Here is a 21,696-nt window from a genome sequence, read left to right as displayed (position 1 = left end):
TGTCTGCTATTGTACTACGTAAAGTACAGACATTTCTGGTGAGTTCTAATGAATTTGGGGATGAACAAAAGAACACACAAAACAGTAGTAAGATACTGCATGTGGATATTTCTTGACAGCTAGTCTTTTACTGTTTGTCAAGATTTGATCCAAACGGAGCTGCATATGGCTGTAGGAGTACCAGTCTCTCTTGAAGATATGAGAATCTGATCGTGAACATGCTGAAGCAGCTGACTTGCATAAACTCCTGTTTTCTTGTGCTTTCTGTCAAAATATCTGGACTGTTAGTTGTGACAAAAGGTGATCTTAGTGTTCTATAAACTTCTGTCTGATATCTGGGCCTGGTTAAGATTGTGTTTCCTTTGCATCCAGGATTTCCAGTAAATAGCAAGAACAGCAGGGTCAACCAAACAGTATGCAGTATCTCGGAGTCTGGTGCAGTCATTTGAGCTGTCTTATCCTTGTGCTTACAGCTTCTGCTGACAAAAGATCTGCAAATGCTCTTTGGGTAGGCTGCATTCATTTTCCCTGCGGTTCAGGGCTGTGCCTGAATATGTGAATTTATAGTAGTTGATCTGTCTTGTGGAGAATGCCACCGTGTCCCTGGTCCCACCTCTGGCTCAGCAGGGTGTGATTTTTCAATGTCACACGTAGCCGCCAGGGGCTTATGGCTCCGCGTGAAGGAGAGAGGAGGGGGGGCAGCCCCTGTCCTTGGAGCATCCCATGGGATGGAGCCCCTGCTCATGGCCACCGTGGAAGGATCAGGGCAGCGTGCGGCAGTGTCTCTGTAGGTTTGCTGACCGATGGCATTTAGGACAGAATCTCCCTCTTGGACTCGTGATGCCCCAAGCAGTCCTTCTATGATCCCTTTCCTCTTCAATGCTGCTCCTTGAGTGCTCAGTCCCCCCTGCTGTCTTGGGAAGGGCCTGATTCTCCCCGTCCCTTTGTGAGACAGGCCCAAACCCCTTTGGCTACATATCCTTGCTGAATTTAGTATTTGACTGTTCGAGGGTTTTCAGTGAACCACGTAAGTTCGTAGAGCCTTGAGCTCTGCCAGCCCTATAAGCCCTTCCTGCTGCTGGTATCATCCCAGTTACCTTCTGGTCTTGGCCTTCAGCTGGGACAAGGGGGTGGCCCCTCTGGAACTGAGGCTGGCTTGTTCCTAGGCCCTCCAGGCCCTCACTGCTACCAACCAAGCCCCCCAGCTACCCAGCAGGCAGCAACACAGGCCCATGGCACACATCCTCCTTGTTCTTGCCACTCCTCAAGCCCTGGGATTTGACCAGTTGTGGGAAGCCTTATCGTAGAAAACATGATGTAGGATGAAAATACCTCGGCAAAGCTGAGATCCAGGCTGTGCAGGGCTGGGGCTTGGCGTTCTGGGAGTCACGGGGCTGCAGACACAGCCAACGCTGGTCCTCAGCTAAATAAGGTGGTAACTGAGCTGCAGCTGCAAAGAGCAGTCAGCGCTTCCACCCCTTCCCTGACAGGTTCACCTCCATTGTGAGGAGAAAAAAAAATGTTTGGGAAGTTGGGCTTGGAAATGTTGACTGGTCATTCGCAGACTTTTTCAGGAGGCTGCTGCAGAAGTGGGCCCATTCGTACATTCGGGAGCACTGCGTGTGGCTGCCGCGCCAGGAAAATGGGAATGCAGAGTATAGAGAGGCTGCGTTTGGGGGGAGTTGGTGAGAGCACTTGAACAACAGGGAATTATTTGAATGTGGTAATTTTAAGTAAAAGGAGATGAATATGGTTGTTTTTCAGTGCATATCCTTTGAGGTCATTTAATTTCACTTTTCTGTTGTCATTGGGAAAATATAGTTGAGCAGCATCAAAATGATGGAGACGTTTGTCCTTGATTTCTTACTGTGAAAACCTCTGTATGTAAGTCAGCCAGAGCTGCATTTATTTTCTTAGCACTGTTTTCATTCCCAAAACGAGTGTTTATGAGAAATAGGTAACAGAAAGCAAGGTCATCCTGTGCCAGAAGAGTCCTCTGAATCTGACACTGGTTTGCTTCCGGAACTTTGGATGTACAAACATTGCTGCGGGTTTGGGAAGGCAACTGGCTGTTTCCTTTGATCAGGTATCAATGTTAGCATTTTAGGGCTAAATCCTTGTCTCTGCTGGGACACTGGAACAGGTTTCTAAGGCCTTTATGGAATTCAGGGCTCATGCCAGTGTTGATGAATGAACTTCTAAAAACTGTCAGGCTTTGTAGAAAGCCTGGCTAGGGTACTGGTGAGCTTGGCACTGGGAGCCCAGATCCTGACGAGATAGAAATTCTGTATAGGGAGGCCAGGCCAGGAGAATAGCAGAACAAATTACAAATGACACCTAAAGGAGGAAAAAGAATTTGGAAAACATCACGAATTTGGTGTTTGAGGGTTGACTGCCCCAATTATTAAAACTACAGTTTTCATCAGGCTTCCACTGACTGTTTGGCTGACCTGGATCCTGTCCTGCAGTATAGGGACTGTGCTTTTTGATCACTTGTACGCCTGTGCATTGAGGGGGAGAGGAAAGGGGGAAAAAAGACAAACTTAATTCTAACTGGTATGAGAGTGATTTATATATTATTTTTTTTCCTCACAAAAAATAACAGACCTGCTCTACAAATCACAGGGGTGATAGCTTTTTGGGTCACCTGTTTTTGTGTTGGGCCTTGAGCGTGCAGAAATTCAACTTTTCCAAGAGAAGTGTGGGTAAGGGCATTAATAGTTGCTCTGCTCCGTGAGAGCACTGAGGTTGGAACACCACTGCTTTTTCTTGCCCTGTGCAAGGCTAGGTTTACAGACCTGATTCTTTTTGTGGTCTGCAGAAGCATCAGAAAGGTAGACATGGCTAGCAAAGGGGTGTACAATTCCCAGGAAAAGTTGCCACGCAATCATGTAGCAAATATTGAGTCTACAAAACGGGTATTCTTATTTTGATGCTCCCAGAGGGTTTCTGGTTGTCACTTGTGTGATTTTTGTTGTGTTTCCTCCCTTTTCTCCTTCAAACTACTGTGTTATCTCTCCTATGGGAAAGGTGACTTGTTCTAATGGAGACATTTAAAAAACAACAACAGAAACCATACACAGGAAGTAATGCTTTTTCTGTTGTACTCCTAATCTACGTGTTATTGCTTTCAAAGACCTTATCTGAGCATGATTATGGTCACAGGAGGCTAGCTGTCTAAAACTTCTTTTCATGGGGAAGAAAAAGGAAAAAAAAAAAAAACAAACACTACTTAACTGTGTCTGGCTGTCTTCTAGGAGTAGGTATCTTTCCCTGTAAATTACTGATTCAAAACATATTTGAATGAGCAGGTCAACTCTATAGTCAGCGAGCTTTGTATGCATAGCAGTGTTCCCTTCAGAACTCTGAATGACAGGGTCATTTCTGTTCTCAGAAGTACTGATGTGTTTTAAGAAAAAAGCTGATACCTTGCATTCTGTTCAGCTTGATGTAAATGTCATTGATCTTGGCAAGTTTTATTGGGGAAGATAGGGAAGTTGTACTGGTTTTGTAACGAGTGTTTCACTGATAAGGACATTTAAATCAAGTAGTGGTCTTGAGAGGCTTCTCTTCTTCATTCTGCTTATTTTTGTTTTGTTTTTGGTTACTTTTATGTTTTTGGTTACTTTAATATTTTTTTCTAGAAAGTCTGTACAACAGAGGCACTAAACACAACGTTAATTCACAAAATATCCAGCTAAATATTCTGAATGGTAGCGTTAAGAAAGAAAATGAAGGATTGTTGTTTCAAGCTGTGAATTACTTTTTTAAAATAACCATTGGTAAGGTTTGACTACAAATGTGCCAGTTTTCAACAGCTGCAGACTAGACTGCCTAACATCTTCCTGAGAACAAGTATGGTGTACTTGAGACTCAGTATTGTGCTGCTTTTCTTTAAATGAGTATATAGACTCCAGGGCAGACCTGCTAGTCCTGAGACTTGAAAACTGAGGGTTAGTGACAAAGAACTACTGTAACTTCCCTAGTTCCAGAGAGGTAGTTAGGGAAAAGGACCACGTAACAAAAAACCAGCATGTAATACCTCAAGTTGTATTAAATTAGAGATTTTAATGTTCACTGAGATCTTTAAGACTGATAATACACCAAAACTCAAACATGTACTTTGCAGAGGAAAGAGAGGAATGTTTAAAGTATTGAAATCGTCTTTATCTCTTTTTGAAGACATATTATTGCTTTTGAAAGCAGCAATGCTGCTTTCAGAAGGGACATTTCTGTAAGGCAGAGACCTACAGCTATAAAGAGGTGTTATTGCTGTCCCTCAGTTCCTGCACATGCTCTCCAGAGCATACATTACTGGTGAAAGTTAATTATGTTGTGAGATTCTCTGAACTACTGCCCACTCCTAAACTGGCTCTACCATATTGCAATTGTTAATAAGCATATTTTAAATATGCACTTAGAAAAACAGAGCTGTATGTAAGAGCTGCCCTGTGATTAGGGCTTGGTTTCTTCCCAAACATAATAGTCAAAGCAACAGTGCAGAAGAAAATTATTGAAGGCTTTATAGTTTGTGACTGTGTAGGCAAGTGGATGAATAGAAACATGTAACCTGATAAGAAAAGCTAAATTACTGTATCAAAAACTTGTACTGAAGGTAACTTCCAAGTACATCTTTGGATCATCAAGCAAAGCCTGCACAAATGTAAGCAGAACTAAAAGAACTTCAGTGAAGTAAAAGCATAACAAGTGGAAGCCAGAGTTCTCTTGCACTAAGGCCATTTGTCTGTGATCCTAAAAGGCAGTTTTGTCCTTTTCAGTTCTGTTAAATGAAGATAGCTGGCTTTCAAGAACACGTCTCCTAAAGACAGACTTGACCTTTTCTTCAAACTATTGCTTTGTTTACTGTAACAGAAATTATGAGATCTTGAAAATGCTATGCTTTTCAGACAGCTGTCATACACCATAGTTAATATTGCAGTTAGAAAGTAATGATATGAAACTTACCCTCAACAAAAATGTATCAGGTTTTAAGGTTTATTTCAGAAATGCTGATATACACGGTATTAATTACAGTCCTTTTTTAAAAGTTATGTTAATGGAGTTGTTTTGAGTTTTAATATAATGACAAAATTATAGATATGAAGATATCTGAATGCTGTAAGAATTCTTCTTGTCACGTTGCCATCCAGGTCACAGTATTTCAGTCTTATTTCTGGCCAAGCTGGGACAGCTGCACGTGAAGAGACAAAAAACAGGTTGGTAACTTTATTCTTTCAGTGCAACGGATATCCAGTTCATACAGTAAACATTTGTCTGATAACCTCTGGTAATTTCTTATATCCAAAAGCATGCTAGTAACAGAATATTTAATGTGCACCTTCACAGGAGAGGATCTGGGTTTCATATCATATGATATAATTAAATTTCAGTGTTAAAGGAATAGTACATACAGTCGGTCTTGAAAGAACAAAGAAACTAATAAGCTGACTGAAGAGCTATAACCTGATAGTACTGTTTGTTTCGTTTCCTTTGAGTGCAACAAGAATGAATATATCTCTTCAAAATGTAGGTCTGAATAACAATTTATTCTCTTGTTGGGAAAAAGTAAAACTATAGGTAGCAGTTGGGTAGAAGTAAAACCATACTGATAGGCTATTATTGCTGATCGCTGTGAATAATATGTTTTTCATTTATATTGGAAAGAGCGAGAGAAGTAATGGCAATTATAAGTTTATTAACAGCTTTAAAAAGACTGATTTTAATATAGGTGTGAGCAACCTGAAGTTCCCCTTATGCCAGTACTCATAAATTTATAACAAAATTTAGGACAAAAGTTTCAAGATCATAGTTGAGTAGCAACCTTAAGCTGTAAGGGTTGCTAGAGTAGCCTGGGAAGACATGCTATTTGTGGAAAGTATCAAGAACAGGTTTTTTGGTTTTTGTTTTTTTTTTTTCCCTGTTAGGATTTATGCTAAGGCAATTATTATGAGTTCAATTGCATTACTTGTGAACTCACATGGACAATACAGGCCAAAAAGTTAAACAAAATTAACGATGACTCCAACCCCCATACTACAAACCGGTGAAAACAGTAATAAGTACATTAATTTGTCACAGCAATTTGTTTTTGTATTAAAAAAACATACCATTGAGAGCTATAAATTTAAAAAAAATAAAGGTTATGGAAATAATACTTATTACTGTAAGCAGTGTTATGATGGTGTTGCTGTCAAAGGTACCTACCTGCTTTATAAATTGTGTAGCATTAAAAAGTTCACTGCAGCCATAGAGGACATGTTTGCCTTGTTTACCCTAATAAAAAGAAAAGTCAGGAAGAAATTGAGTGTTCAACAGAGCAGCAGAAGTGGCTTTAACTAAGTGCATACCAAAAACTTATTTCTTGATGATTTTTAAGTCCTACACTTTTTGTCAAAAAAAAAAAAAAAGGTTTAGTTGGTCCACCACAGGAAAAAATAATAATTAAATTGAAGTGGAAAAGAAGAGTTGAGGCCTAAAGATATGGATAAATGTGGCATTATACACTTTTCAGCTCATCAGAATGTTAAGTTCTTTGATGCATCTATGAATGGCTTGGGGAAAGTAATAACCTTATCTGAAAGGTCCCCCTTGCTGCTGCCTCCAACAAAAAAAGAACAACCCCTATCCCCTAGAACAACTGGGCATTGCTGTAAGAATAGTAACAGCGTATTTCTGTTGTATTACAGCCAGGAAGCTTCTGTCATTTGTTTCCCTATGATGACGTTTGAAGCAGATTTTTTTTTTTATTTGTGAAACGTTACCTTGAGCTCTGTTGGATACATAATAATCCTAGTTTGCAGTGAACAGTTTCATAGTATTTGTTTGATAATGCATCATTTTAGAAGTGAAAACCTGTATAAGTAATACAGTTTCAGACTGGATTTACTCCTGGTGGTGGGCTAATAATGCCATGGTTCCTTGAAGTTCAAGTATAGGCTTCAGAAATCTGTTTCACTGTTAAATCAACTTGAATTTTTCCCTATTAGTCAAATTTCTGCAATTTAAAAAACGGAAAACACCTTCCTGTTGGTATTTTCTGCTATATGTGGGTTATAAATATATAGTTATATATATAACTGTTTATATACTGCTTACATATAACAGTAAAAGTTATATATATGTATATAGTTAGGAGAATGGGCAAGACAAGAACAGCACAAGGAGGCTTATCTGCGTAAACTTACTTTTTACCGACAGGAAGTTAAAGCTTACTTATTAAAGAGCAAAATAGGAATGCAAGCCCTCACAAAACAATTTTGTTCCATATATGTTGCCACTCGTGCTGTTTCAGCAGAAAGTCACAGAAGCAGATTCTAACAGTCAGTAGCTGGTGGTCACATGCTAATAGGGGAGATGGTAATCCTGGTTCAAGTCCTCATCTTTATTAATTTTGAGTGGTTTGTGGTAATAAGCTATTCTTGTCTCTGAGCAGGAACTCAAGCTTACTTCTTCCCATGTTTCAGGCCAGTCTTTAATCGAGGCCTGAAGAGGTAAGGTTTTAATCTAAAACTGTTTTGACAGATATATTTTGACAGATCCAGTTTTCAGTAATATGAATGAATAGCATTTAAGGAAAAACAAAAATAAAACAAACTCAAACACTAGAAAGAATTGTGAAACAGGACTATTGCCTTTCAGGCAGCTCTAAAATACACATTGCTGTACAATTCCAGTCTTACATAAAATCACAGAATCAGTTAGGTTGGAAAAGACCTCTTAGATCATCTAGTCTAATGAGACAATAACGGTGACGCAGGCTTCCCCCTTGGGAGGTCATATCCTACTGATCAAGTACACAGTCTGACCAGGGAAACATCCAGCACACTTCAGCTCTAACAACTAATCATGAAGATCATGATCATCTCTGTCTACAGATTCCAGAACAACAGAAAACCTATGCCCGACCTCTCATTCTCCACAAGATCTAACATTACTGTCATTCCTGAAACTTTCAGTTCCATCTGTTCTCTCCCTCCGCTTACCCTATCACTTCCTGCTTGCCCACTTACTCCGCAGAAACTTCAGATTCTTGCCTCTTCCATATGAAAAAGTGGGTATTTAGCTTGCCATCCTGTAAAAGTTCTGTATATAGATACGTATATGCATACACAGCTAACCTCAGCTATGTCAGTATGCAGCTAGGTATCTAAGCAGTATATTAGTCTCTGGCAAAATCAGGTTTATTTTAGTAGGAGTAACAAATACACATGTTGATGGCCATCTTTTGAATTGATAAGGCACCTGAAAAAGCTTTGGGTAAACTAAGGAGCAAGCAAAAAGTTTGACAATGCACTCTGCTACAGTTAGAATGTTCTAAATAGTTTGCAGAATATTTTAAGCGCTAAGGTGAACCTAAACAATTTCTGTAACTTTCCTCCTCCTCTCCTTTCCCCTATTCAGACCAGCTATGTTCCAAAATGGCTACCCGAGGCGGAAAACAGAAGTTCTAACTCCCTGTTTTGTGTTATTTACTAGAACAGAAAATTATGAAGCGCTTGTTACATGAAAGAAGTATTTTTCAGTTACTAATATTTCATATTTATTCTTTTCTAGGAAAGCCTTCAATGTAATGCACCACAGGACAGGAAGATAGTAAAATCAGTTACCTCGCCCACATGGTACTATAAGGTAAAATCAGGCAGGAAGAATGGTATGCTGCTGCTCTTAAGTAACATATTTCCTAATTCTAAATTTTATCAAGGTAAGCACTTGCATCTAATTCCTGCCCCTGCAAGAATTCTAATGATTTGGTTACTTTTCTCCCTCCATTGTTTTTTTGGTGTGTGTGTTCTGTTAGGCTGGCAAGCTTGAACCAGAGATGTTAAATCCCTTACACCACCATTACATAGTTGGTTACACATTTTCTTTTGTGCATTTGATAACTCTTATCATATCTACACACAATCAAATGATCCATCATTTCAAGAATGAGTTGCCTTTAACTCATCAAAAACTTCCAAATGTAGGTAAGTAGTAAATGCTGAGATACTGATGTGTAGATTTTGTCCCGAGGAGTTGTGGATGCCCCATCCTTGGAAGTGTTTAAGGTCAGGTTGGATGGGGCTTTGAACAACTTGGTCTGGTGGGAGGTGCCCTTGCAGGAGGGCTGGAATTAAGTGACATTCAAGGTCCCTTCCAACCCAAACCATTCCATGATGTCAACATGATCTTTGCTTTGACAGCATATCCTCTGCATTCAGAAGTGCAGCATTAACAAAAATACCAGAACCAACTGTTCTTCTGAATTAATAATCCTCATTTTCTACCAATTTCTCAGATACATTTTTTTCCTCTAGATGGTATATATAATATTAATGTAAAAGCTAATTTTGTAAGATTTAATCTTCCAAATATTAAATGTTAGAGAGCTTGCTCAAATTGTTTTCTATCTGTAAGTTAGATTAAGTAAGTTAATCACAACCAAAAGAAGCGTACGTACCTTTATGTAGTCAATAAGATTTTGATATTCAATGTAGTTGCCTCCTCCAACTACAAACACTATTGCCTAAAATGCAACACACACAATCAGAATATGCAGTCAAATTCTTAACATTTCAGTAGTAAACTATATACCAAATCACTAAACATGTAGCAAGTCATCTCAATCACACTTAGACTAAGAACTGCATAAAAATTCACTAGCTCTCTACTTGAAATAATAGTTTCACTAGGATGCAGAATAGCAAGCAGAATGATTTTAACATGTCACTTTATTCTAAGATGTCATTTCATTTCTAAGAAATATTTGAAACTTACATAGTTTCAAGATACTACATTTTTCTGTGGAGATGTCTCTGGTGTCCATAAAAACAGTTAAAGTATTTTCATGGATTCTTAAGAACTAATTTGTGAAACGAATAAAATACTTTTGTTATGAAGAAACACGTTTTCATTGTCCTTCCCTTTCCCGCTTGCTACTAGTAATAATAACATTAAGGGCCATTGGTATTTCCTGGGCTGTGTTTAAAAGCAGAACAATTAATGAACAGAATATGGAGACCTAATAGTTGAATGTTTTTTGTTAACGTTCATTCTGTAAAACTGTTTGACCATATGAATTTTGGGTAGTTTCTATGTTACTACTGTCATTTTTGCTATGACCATCTATACGACACCATGAGGTATCATTACTTCTGCTCAAGAGGATAATTCAGACATTTCAAGAGAAATCAGAGACATCTGTCTATTGCCACGGCAAAAATTTTGCCAATGAAACTTGGTAATAAGTTACCTTGGTAATGAATAGATAAGGCTGTTTCTATTTGCAAACATTTACGTTGAAAAAGACTAAAAGTTACAGGCATTTGTGTACCATGAAAATGGAGGAACTGCTAACACTGTTTTTTTTTCCTTAAATTATAGGGACTGTTCAAAAATACTGACACGTAAGTCAGTGGTCAACATTACTGTTCAAGACTGTAGAAGTTTAAATTCAAAGAACATGCTAAAGCTCTGACATAAAAATAGGGGTGTTCATTTACTGAGTACCCAATTATGGTGTTATTAAATTACTCTAATTATCTCAAGAAGCATTTTCTTATTTTTTTTACCCTCCACTGTTAGTCTTATTACGTCTAGTATTAATTGCAATTAGATGGTAGGCTGAAGTCTTTTCAAAGGACTGTGTAAGCACTAAGTGTTTCTTGCAAACAGGACCTCTCATTTTCTTAATCATAATAAATGACTGATAATTTAGAATTTATTTTTTTTTAATACCTGAACACCAAAAAGTAATTTCTACATGACTTACCTCCTGGAATGGATTTTTGTTTCTTGGAACTGAGCTATTGTAAAAAAGTATATCTTATTAGATATTGATTGAAATATGCAAAATATAAGTATTTTAGATCATGTACAAGGTTATGAAATACTAAATAATATTAGACAAGAATTTAAATGGCCTTTCTGCATTCAACTGAAGTATTTTATTTAAGCAATTTGTTTTGAAAAGTCATCATCCATTCTACAGAAACAAACAAATAAATGGAAGTTTCCTTCCTCAGTTTTAAGGCTACTGTTTGAATCATGAGCTTTATGACAACACTTCTTTTTGAGCTTTTAAGCTCAAATTCTACTGCTGGTAGCTAGAAGCACAAATATAATGATATACAAATTAAAAAAAATCTTCATTAGTATTGTTTATGACACAAACCCTGCCTCCTGGAATAACCTCCTGGTTAACTTGGTAAGTCAGTTTGTGATGCCTGCGGATACTCCTATTGATGCTTCAAAATTTCAGAAATGACTACAGGCAGCAGGTATGTATCACAGCTACACCATTACAATTAAGAGGTTTTAAGGAGGAAGTTACGGTTAGGGTGGTAGGGAAAATCCTCCAAAAAATGTTACAGAAGCAGAATGAAACAAAGTTGCAATTAAAATGAAAGAAAATACACATTTTTATTTGATGCCTTCAAAATCTACTTACCTTTGAAGTTACACAGGCTGTAATAATACTTTCAAATAAAACATAGATAATTCTCTGAAATCTGCTTCCTCCTACTTATTCTACTGGAAATACAGTTTGCATGATTCAAGAACAGAGGAAGTCAGGACAAATAAAATTCTTATTTAATGCAAATGACTAAAACCAGGTCCGGATCTACTTTATCCATATTCATCCAGTAATAAACCCCCACAATTAAATCAGCTTATTGTTTTCTCATATTGTGATGAAAATTAGTTTTAGAAGCTATGTTAAAATTAAGAATCATCTCCATGTCTTTTTTGCAGTGTTACACAGATTTATCTGGTTGATCCAGTTTCAGGTTGTGAATTCCTTCAATATCAACTGTGTTGTCTTAGAATGAATAATTAGAGGTATTATGTAGTCATCAAGGAAAATAAGAATTTTTTTAAGTTAGCCTTTTCATGGCATAGAAGGAAACAAGCAAAACTCACAGTAAACTTACCTGTCACTGCCTCGTAGCATCTTGGGATCAAAATATCGGTAGTCATCTGTCTCCTATTAAAAAGCATATTTTAGTTTCAAAAAAAAAAAAAAGGCTTATGTATTTCTGTACATTACATTAAGTATCATTTAAACCAATGTAATTTCCCAATTTAGCAGATACCATTGTTCAAAATTAATTGTGATGTCCACATATACTTTACTTACATACTTGTACATAACTGAACCAGTACAGAAAAACAAGAGAGAATTATGAACTGCATCTGATTCATCTACAATTGACTATTACACACTTTCCAAAAAGTACATCAGTTGCATAACAAACAGAAAGGCAACATGCAGAAAAAAAATATTAAGGTGTCACCAGCTTCAGAGGACCATCATGCGGTTATAAATGTTCAAATTTTCCAGAGAACAGTTAGTGATTTAATACTATAAACCAAAACACTTCTATGGCAATGAATGCTAAGTACAAGATAGATCAAAATCTGCTACTGTTATGAAACTTACCATTTCATTTCATGATTTATGACTACTATTAAACCAAAATTAAGCTTGTGAAGAAATGAGTTCCACAAGAATTTGAAAAGTCTGTCTAAACTATATATTTTTTTTTCCTTCATGCAGAACACTGAGATACTTCCAATATTTTTATTGGCAACAAGCAGGATTTTTGCCAACTCTTAACAGAAGAAAAACAAAGCTTCTTAATAACTGCTTCTGACAACTGTGTGGCTTGCATCTGTTCCTATACTACGTTTTTCATCCAGGTACTGTGATGTTTAATTTATGGATAAATTGCATGCAGGACTAAAGTGGTTTTCATTTGGGTGCTTACATGCAAGATCTGTGTTTTGATGATTCTATAGAATAGAAATCTCCAGTAGTAGACAAGTTATCTGGGGAATTCACTAGAGCTCACACAGCGTAACTATCTCTAATGTTACAAAATATTTAGTATACATGTGTTAGTATGGTATTTGGTACACACAAAGAAAATCTATTTGAGATTAAGGACCTCTGCAAATACATAAAATAAGTCTCTTATCCTCAAGTTTGTCTTTTAAAAAAACTTAAGATCTAATTTCACACTGAATCTCTGTAAAATGCTTTTAAACACTCCACTGGGAATTTTAGCAGAATTTGCACTCTGTCAGCATTCATGATTTTGGCAGCCTGTTTTATAAAGGTGGTATAGCAACTCTGAAGTAATGAGCAAACTAGGATCACAGAGATACTACCAGGCTGAAACAGAGATGTAAACAGAAACCTTTTACTTAAAAATAATTATCATCCGAGGCTGCAGGAAAATAGAAATTTTCTGCTTTAAGCGATGTCTATTCTGCCAACACAGACAATTATATAGAGATGTCCTTACACAGCTGATATTTATTCAGGAATAAATTTCAGGCTATTTAAATTGATTTTCAAGCTTTCAAATTAAAATGGAGAAAGACCCATGGAAATACCCTTGCAGCTCAGGCTGTACTTGGTTTTCTGCTGAAGCTAATATGATCAGTTTGAATTAAGGAAGTCCCCCAGTTTTAGAACTTTTTTGTTCTAATGCATGAAAAGTAAACATACGCTATATCCCTAAGCCTAGAAGTTCATACTCACTGAAAGAGATGACATTAAAAAAAATACAGTTCCTTTCATATATATCATAAGTAAGTCAATACAAATGTACATACGGTATTGATTGACTAAATTCTTTCTGTGACTTTGTGATAATAGCATTAAAAGTTTGTACATCAAATATTGTCTGTACTCAAGATTCAAACCATTTTATGTAAATTGTTCAATTTACTATGTATGGATGAAAATTCGACTATATGTTTTGCATGTATGTTCAGAAAATTTAAGGTTAGGTATCACTAAATAGAGATTAAAAACCAGACAACTATGTTACTAGATTTATAAATAGAACATTGCTTTATGAATCATAATTTCAAAAGCAATTAATAAAAACCTGCTTTGATCAATGTCATTATTTTAAAAACAACAGTAACAAAGACCACACTGATTACTTTAAGGTCATCATGTTTCAGGACAAATATTGCAAGAGAAAGTCCAGCTGTAGTTAAACAGTCTAGACAAAAATCACAGGATGGTATTACTGCCCCTATGAACTGCTCTATCTGTTCCTGCTCTGAGGAACTTGGAAAGCACAGGTGTAGACATTTGTCCTTCCTAGTAAATGGCCTTGTGAGACTAAACAAGCACTAGGGACAATCAACATAAAGATCGATTTAAAGACAACTGCAGACAATTTTTACACAGCACGAGCATACCATTCAGAATAGATTCAAAATTTTAACTGACAGCATTTGTGAATGTTACAGCATTAAATGTGGTGTAAGCTGCACATTTAATGAATATAGTTTGTTGCATTTTATATTGGGAATATAATTTAAATTATTTGCATTCATTGTAACTGCTTGATTTCTGAATATTCTGTCTTGCATAAAACTTTTATCTGTGTGTCCGTTTAACTTGATTGCTGTGGTTGGCCAGTAAGGTTCAATGAACTATAAAGGAGATAATGTAAAAAGATATTTTTTTTTCCTGTGTCATGTCCCCTCCCTTTCTTTTTGCCAGCAGGGCAATAGTTTTCTATTCTGGGGGTGGAAAAGGACCTCAAACATCAGAAGATGAGCAGAGGCCACAGTGCTGTGTCTCTACATGCAGCCTTTTTACAGGTACAATTTCATTTTGGTTTATCCCACAGCAAGCCTAAACATTCCTTAATAACTCTCTGGCTTTCTTCTGTTAGTTTAAAGGGGGAACCTACTTATTGAGAAAGTTGCTGTCATTTTTCCTACACGTTAAGAGAATCTTTCTTTAGGGCTTGCCCGGTCCCCTGTGACTTGAAAAGTAGGACTCCCTGTTCTGGGTCACAAATTCTAGTCATTGACATGTTAGTGTAACATGAAGTCACAGACAGGCAGATAATCTCAATCCCTCCTTTTTCAAGTGAGAAGATCATCATTTTCTCTAATTTACCAAGGGGAAATGTGGCTGTTTTCTATAAATACAACGTGACAATATCAAGTCAGGAAAAATGACTTGTAAACTTTTCCAAATCAATTTCTAAATTTGGAACCCAAGAAAAGTAGTGTTTGTTTTGAAGTTTCTCAAAATAAACTGGTTTCCTGGTAAAAGTTTACTGGTAACCTTAGTTACCAGTAGTTTTTAATTTCAGATTACCATATTAAGTGTTCTGAGTGACCTCTACTGGTTGACTAGATAAAATTAGCCCTGCACATCTTTTCCAAGTCTTGCAAATAGGAACAACAATCAACTCTGCTGCTGAAAATAGCACAAATTTCTTGGTTAATTAACAGAAGACAATTTTTTTGCCTAACAATCTTGACATGTTATCTACAATGTACAGTTTAAAAAAAAAAAAGACAATTACTTGCATATTGATCATTTTCCTATTTTACTGTGGTTTATCTCTCTTTACATATTGTTACTACCTGAAGCTGCAACTGGACTAAGAGAACTTCAAATCTGGTGAGTTTTGCTACTCACCAGGCATACCCACATTTCTGTCACAAACACTGCAGCACAGAATTAAAACCTACCATTAACCTCTTGGCACTGGCTAATTCACAAGAGGATGCACAGATGAGGGAATTGCTAACTAACATATTGGCATTCCATATTAAAGAGGTAAAGATGGGTCAGTGGATGTAAATGGCTGACCAGCTCTGAATAGCCAAAAAGTGTTAGCTAACTAGCAGAAATCTTTAAGCATCATCGTGAAAATCCATCTAGAATTGAAAAAATCCATGCATTTTTTATATTTTTTAAAACATTTGCAAAGCGTAATAGTGCAAAAATCAGATTTTTTGTTACTAACCCAGAACGTTCTAATGATGAAAACAAAGGGACCTTAACCTCTTTCTAGGTATACAAATAAACCAGGGTGAGCTACTACAATTTTCTCTCCGATTCTGATGTCTAAATATGTAGTAAATATGTAAATATAAACTAAATACATAGTAAAAAAAGACAGCTTTGACTGCAAACTACGCAGAAAAGATTTTGGGCTATTTTTAGCCAAACCTTGTAAATTCTAGTAAATATCTTGACTGTACACCAAGCACTTAAACATTTCAAAACTTCAGTAACTTAGGCAAGTCTCAGTACACTCTCACAGGAACAAGATGACTTTACTGACAACAAACAAACATCATTTCAAACTGAAAGACTACTGAAATTTTCTTCTAAATAACAAACCTTTAAAGATGTGGAAAACAAAATTTTCTGCAATAAGCCCATTTACAACTACTTGACTTTTGAACTTGTACTCTTAAATAATTACTTTGATTCAAAGAAAACTTCAGACCACAATTTAACTTTTAGAAATTCAGGAGCAACAGAAACTCAGTATAATACAACAGTAATAGAAGCTCAGAATAGAACTGCTCCCACAAAAAAGCAGTTCCACTGAGACACAATAAATTGTCATGACTTAGAACCTACCTTTATGCCGAAAAATCTTATGAAATAGTTATGAAAATGGTTCTATTACTGAGATACACTGTGACTAGATTTAACTCTATTATCACAAACAAAACATAGCTCTGGCATATTACGTATCACAGCATAAAGATTTCATTTGTTCCATCTCTTTCTGTGTGAAGGCAATTATACTCACAGGGTTTGACTTCATCTCCATAAGGTTGTCCAATATACGTGTGACTGGTAGATTCTGTTAAACAAAATGTGAAATTAATATAATGCTGGAGATAACTAGGAATTATTCACAAATACACCATTATTTATGGACCAGGAAGCTCAACTGACAGCTACACTTGCCTGGAATGCCCTAAGAAAGGATTTAACTTACTGTAATGCAAAATAATATCCTTGAATCGTGTTGGCAAACATTATTTCTATTGCTCATTTTAATTCTATTTCAATAGCAATATAGTACTTCCAAATCTAAGAAAATTTACTTTTCTTTTTACAGTTTTGGAAAATTGCACTTTTTATGGTAGTCACTCATCTACTGCTTCAGTCTTTTTATTATAGCAAATAGAAAGCCTTCACAGGAAATATTTTCTGTTCTCCCACAGTGAAGCTGATCCACCTTCAAGCCTAACCCCAGTGCCAAAGTCTTTAGTGGGAGCTAAGTTTTAGGTTGCTGTCTGTTACTTATGTGGAAAATTGGAAATGTTTCAATTGTAACTGAAGGGAGAATGAATGCTTTGAGCCTTTCGATCATCCTGGAACAGCTGCATTTAATACATGATGTTCTAAGCAAAGGTGCAGAGGACTTTTCATGTTCATGAAGGTCTAGTCTATTTTAAATATTTCACAGCTGCTCTTTTTTTTTATTGCTGAAATGAGTCTTAAAGGCACATACTGAAACCTAACTCCTTACAAATGGAGGCATTCAAAGACAATGTAAACATTATTCATTACTTACCAAAAAAATAAAAACCACAAAGTGCGAGACACATCCAACACCAGAGGTCGATGGCATTGTTTACTGTACAACTAACTTTATTAGTATGACAGAGGTAAAGAAAGGTGTTTTTCTAAATGTTCACAATGCTTACTTGATAGGCTAATTTTATTGTTATTATTTATATTGGTCTTTAAACTTACTTGTTGCTTCAGTACCAAGTTCTTCACACCTTCCATCACAAACTGTGATCCCGTATTCATAACACGTGAAAACAGACTGAAAAACAAAATAAAGATGATATGTAAGATTTATTTTTTTTAATTTGCATTCTCTAGCTTGATATAGCTTATGCATTAAATTTCCATTAAAGCTGATGCAATTTAGGTACTAATTCATTCAATTTTTTCACACCACATGGCAACCACCTGTATGGGAATATATACCTGTCATCTAACAACTAGATCTCAGCTATTAGTAGAAGTCTTGTGTTCTCTACTCTGCTCCACTAAACAGTTTTAAAAATAAACTTCAGTAGTGTAAGGATTTGAGTGTTGTGTTTGTTTTTTTTTTTTCAAGTGAGTGTCTTAATCACAAGAGTTAGCAGAAATGCTCAGTGTATTTCCCACCTACCAAACAGTAATTTTTCCAAGTGAGACAGCATCAGCATTCTCTCTAAACACGCTGTGACAGTCTCCTTATGACAGTCACAGCGCATTTCTGAAAGTACTGCTAATAATGAGGATGCTGTATGGGATAATAAATAACTGCACCTTTGACTGATCTGACAAGACAACCTGTCCAGGAGATCCTAAAGAAAAAGAAGCACATTCTTTCATCCCAGACAGTCTTCAAGCCCTAGAGAAAACTCATTTTGAATGCACAGGGCTGTTCTTATCTTCTGCCATTGATTAAATAAGGCTCAACATAATGGCTGTCTTAGCTTCATTTCAATATGCTGAATTCTTCTCCTATAAGAACCTGTATATTTAACATGCAGGCATACAAGTATCACTATGTTAAGTTGCTTTCTGGATTTAGCCATATCCTGTGCACTGTTAAGAGGAGATAAGTAATTCTGTAATTGTGTCTAAATATTTATTTATTTACAAATAGAGAAATATTTCATTCTGAGCCATGTACAGAACTAATTACACTTTTCGTACTACTGAAATAAGCTAAAAGAACCCAAAGACTTACAAAAAATTAATCAAAAGCATACCCCAAAGGTTTTGGCGTAGTGTTTCCATAGCTGGTTGGAGCCGAAGCCATCTTGGTGAAAGCCCTGTGAAAGCAGGGGTAGAGATCAAATGCTTCGTCTCATGGCATATCCTGCTGCAGAATGTTCCACTCTGGTCATTTGAAAGTGAAAATACTTTTGCTTCTCAAACTGTTTCAGAAAGTAACTGTTTATTACATGCATCCTTTTTGTCTAGAGCTACAGTGGTTAAAGAACTGAAAGGAATTCGATTTTATATTTAAAATACAGAGAATTTATTTTTATAACATCTGTAACTACAGCAACTGATAGGCAGCATGGCCATCTGGTAACATATCACTAAATCTGGAGTCTGAACTAGCCCAACTTTTCACTGATTTCAGTGCATTGTTTCTGGGTTAGATAATTTAGGACACCGATATGTGTCACGTTCAGCAGAGTTCTAGCATTCAGAGTTCAATTGTAAAGTAAGATTTTGCATGTATTACCATAACAATGACAGCAAAACATTATGCCAGAACAAATGTTTAAGGATAATTTACAATGTATAAGACGTAATACATAATTCTTTGATATCAACGCTGTATTCTGTAAAATTACCCAATTACATAGGAGAAAAGTGAAGTTACTTACTTCCACTGTTTTATGTAATTCAAAGGAGCAAGATTGCAACCTGCATCTGTTAATGCTTTTTTATACTGCTCCAGATCAATCTGAAATTACAAAGTGGAGAAGTGCAACAGATTTATACTACTCTTAACTCCCTCCATGTGGAATACAAGATATCCTTACCTAAATATACATGTAAAGCTATAGCATTGACAACCAAAGTTAAAAAACAATTATAAATTCCATCCTCTTCCAAATATGAAAATACACCTTAAAATGCAATTTGCTATGATTGCTATTTTATTTGATGCTATTTTGCTATTTTCGTTTTTACTAAATTTAACTGTATTTGTGGAATTAAACCAGTCCACTCTAAGCTAAGAGAACAGTCTGTTATATCAGCATCTTTCAAAAACCTGACAGAATTCTCGTTTCCATAAAATGGAACAACAGTGACTAATAACAATGAAGAGAAGTTTACACAGAAGTTCTTGTACATTTATAAGAATAGTTTCTTTGCCTAATCTTTTTTTTTCCAGATAGAGCCAGTACAGCAGTTCACCATAAAATGATTTGTTATCTATATTAATTCCTTATTACATATTTCTACAATACAATAAAAAACTTCATCATAAGCTCAAAAGAACTATTAAAAAATTGCCACCTGAATTAGTCAGATATTGACATAAAAACAGTTCTATGTTATGTATCTGCTAGTCAACAAACCAAATTAATTTTGAATATACAAGGATAGGGTGAAAAGAGTCGTTAACTTTTTTTTTTAATCTACTTATATTGGGCAGTAGAGCAGAATGATGAAAATTGTGCCAAGATGGGTCTTGTAGGGACAATTGACTAAATGTTTCAAAAGATTATCTTCTTTCTCACTAGCCATTCATATCCTTTGCAATAGTAGCTAATGCTTTGTGAACAGATTACCTGGTAACACTACCCAATGTACTTAAAGTTGTAATATTGATCTGGGCATTTCATACTTCTCTTCAAAGAGAAGCAGAAATACCTATTTAACGCTGAGACAAAACAGAAAGATCCTGATTGGTAAGATTTAATAAAGGACATACCTCTGAAGGTGCCTGAGTTGAGCTTATGTAATAGATAAGAAATAGACGCATTTTGTCTTCTGGAGTTCCCGCTGCAGTGAAATAAATTAAAAAAAAAATCGTTACTATGCTATGTTAATTGCCCTTCAGTAATAACAGATCTGTACATTCAAGCCTTTAGTTATGACGGTACTTGTTACTTCTAAGCATGCCCCTGTTTGGCATATACAGCAGTAAAAGATATTTGGTGATTTTATTAAAAATTGGGTTAGACTGGCTCACTGTTTCTGAGTTACACTTGCCAAGCTTGCTTGTAACAAATACTGTTCTTCAAGTAACATACAACTAAGTTACCTAGTGACATTATGCCTTGTTTTATAAGGGGACTGTAAGCATTAACAGGCAGTAATCTTTGAAAAAGACTGAAAAAAAGCATAAAAGTAAAAGCCATGTTTTTGTTTTTGTTTTTTTTTTGACCTCTACGATTTGTTTATGTAGCTTTAGGGTTGTCTGTATTGAAATACTTGAGGACTGCAAAAGCACTTATGTGAACCTTTGGTCAGGAACAAATGCTGAGCTTTTAACTTGTCTTCAAGAAGGATTTAACCTCTTGAATCACTTAGCATCACACCATTCCTTGGAGAACTCTGCTCCAGTTTCTTGGGAACCATTATCAATGGCAATCAAAATTCATCTCTGCCACATCAAAATGACGATGTGACCATCTGTGTCATTCTTACACTATCACCTACTATACCAGGTTTTGAACAGCATCTGCTTTTTTTCCTCGAACAGGATCACTATTAGTAAAAAGCATAGTTTAAATGCAAGATTTCAGAAGTACAACTTCTCAAAACAAACATTTCAAAGTTGTAATTCAACACTTTGTTAGAAAAGCATGTTACCTTTAGGTATGGTTCAGTAGTTTAAAAAGTGCACTTTTCTGTACTTGTAAGGAAGAAAAAGTTTATTTTTTTTTCCTAACTACAAACTGTAGATAATGACAGCAGGGATCACCTAGTCTAATATGCAACTTCTGTTTGCAAGGGAGCATATACTTAGTTTGACAGAAGTTAAGAATTACACTTCTTAGTAAGCACTGTCATAATGAACATTTATGACTTAGTACAAATCTTTTTCTAGGAAATAAGTTCTAAACAGTAAGCTAGAAAATCAAGAACTGAAAAAAAACTTTGCATCATTGGAACTAAATGCCAACTTGCCAGTTTATAGCTTATGTCAATACATTCTAGAACTTATCAGCATTTCCCATGCCCACAAAGCTCCTAGAAGGCTTATGCTCATGGAAGCTAAGAGGTCTCACTTAGACATGAGTAGGTGATATTTTCTCTTACAAAAATACCAAATTTAAAAAAATAATCATTGATTATATCATGTACACTTTACTAAGTCTTAGGAAAACCACTCTTTCTGGCAAAAGTACTTTAAGCATACTGCTGATATAAACCATAGCTAT

General features: G+C 36.0%; 1 protein-coding gene across 1 annotated transcript in view; it reads right to left on the bottom strand.

Moving 5' to 3' along the window:
* Positions 1-4,981: 4,981 nt before the first annotated feature.
* Positions 4,982-21,696, bottom strand: part of SCFD1 (sec1 family domain containing 1) — a 43,136-nt gene continuing 26,421 nt past the window's right edge. The window contains exons 16-25 of the mRNA XM_027457856.3: positions 20,241-20,311; positions 19,183-19,262; positions 18,553-18,615; positions 17,534-17,609; positions 16,578-16,631; positions 11,913-11,965; positions 10,751-10,784; positions 9,440-9,505; positions 6,205-6,273; positions 4,982-5,191 (exon numbers count right to left, since the gene is read on the bottom strand). Of these exons, the coding sequence (XP_027313657.1) occupies positions 5,168-5,191; positions 6,205-6,273; positions 9,440-9,505; positions 10,751-10,784; positions 11,913-11,965; positions 16,578-16,631; positions 17,534-17,609; positions 18,553-18,615; positions 19,183-19,262; positions 20,241-20,311 (590 nt within the window). The 3' untranslated portion in view covers positions 4,982-5,167. The remainder of the gene's footprint in view (positions 5,192-6,204; positions 6,274-9,439; positions 9,506-10,750; positions 10,785-11,912; positions 11,966-16,577; positions 16,632-17,533; positions 17,610-18,552; positions 18,616-19,182; positions 19,263-20,240; positions 20,312-21,696) is intronic.

This window comes from Anas platyrhynchos, chromosome 5 (genome assembly GCF_047663525.1).
Source record: "Anas platyrhynchos isolate ZD024472 breed Pekin duck chromosome 5, IASCAAS_PekinDuck_T2T, whole genome shotgun sequence".
Classification (NCBI taxonomy): Eukaryota; Metazoa; Chordata; class Aves; order Anseriformes; family Anatidae; genus Anas; species Anas platyrhynchos.
The sequence above is the reverse complement of the archived record's forward strand: the minus strand, read 5'-3'. Positions and strand labels throughout refer to the sequence as shown.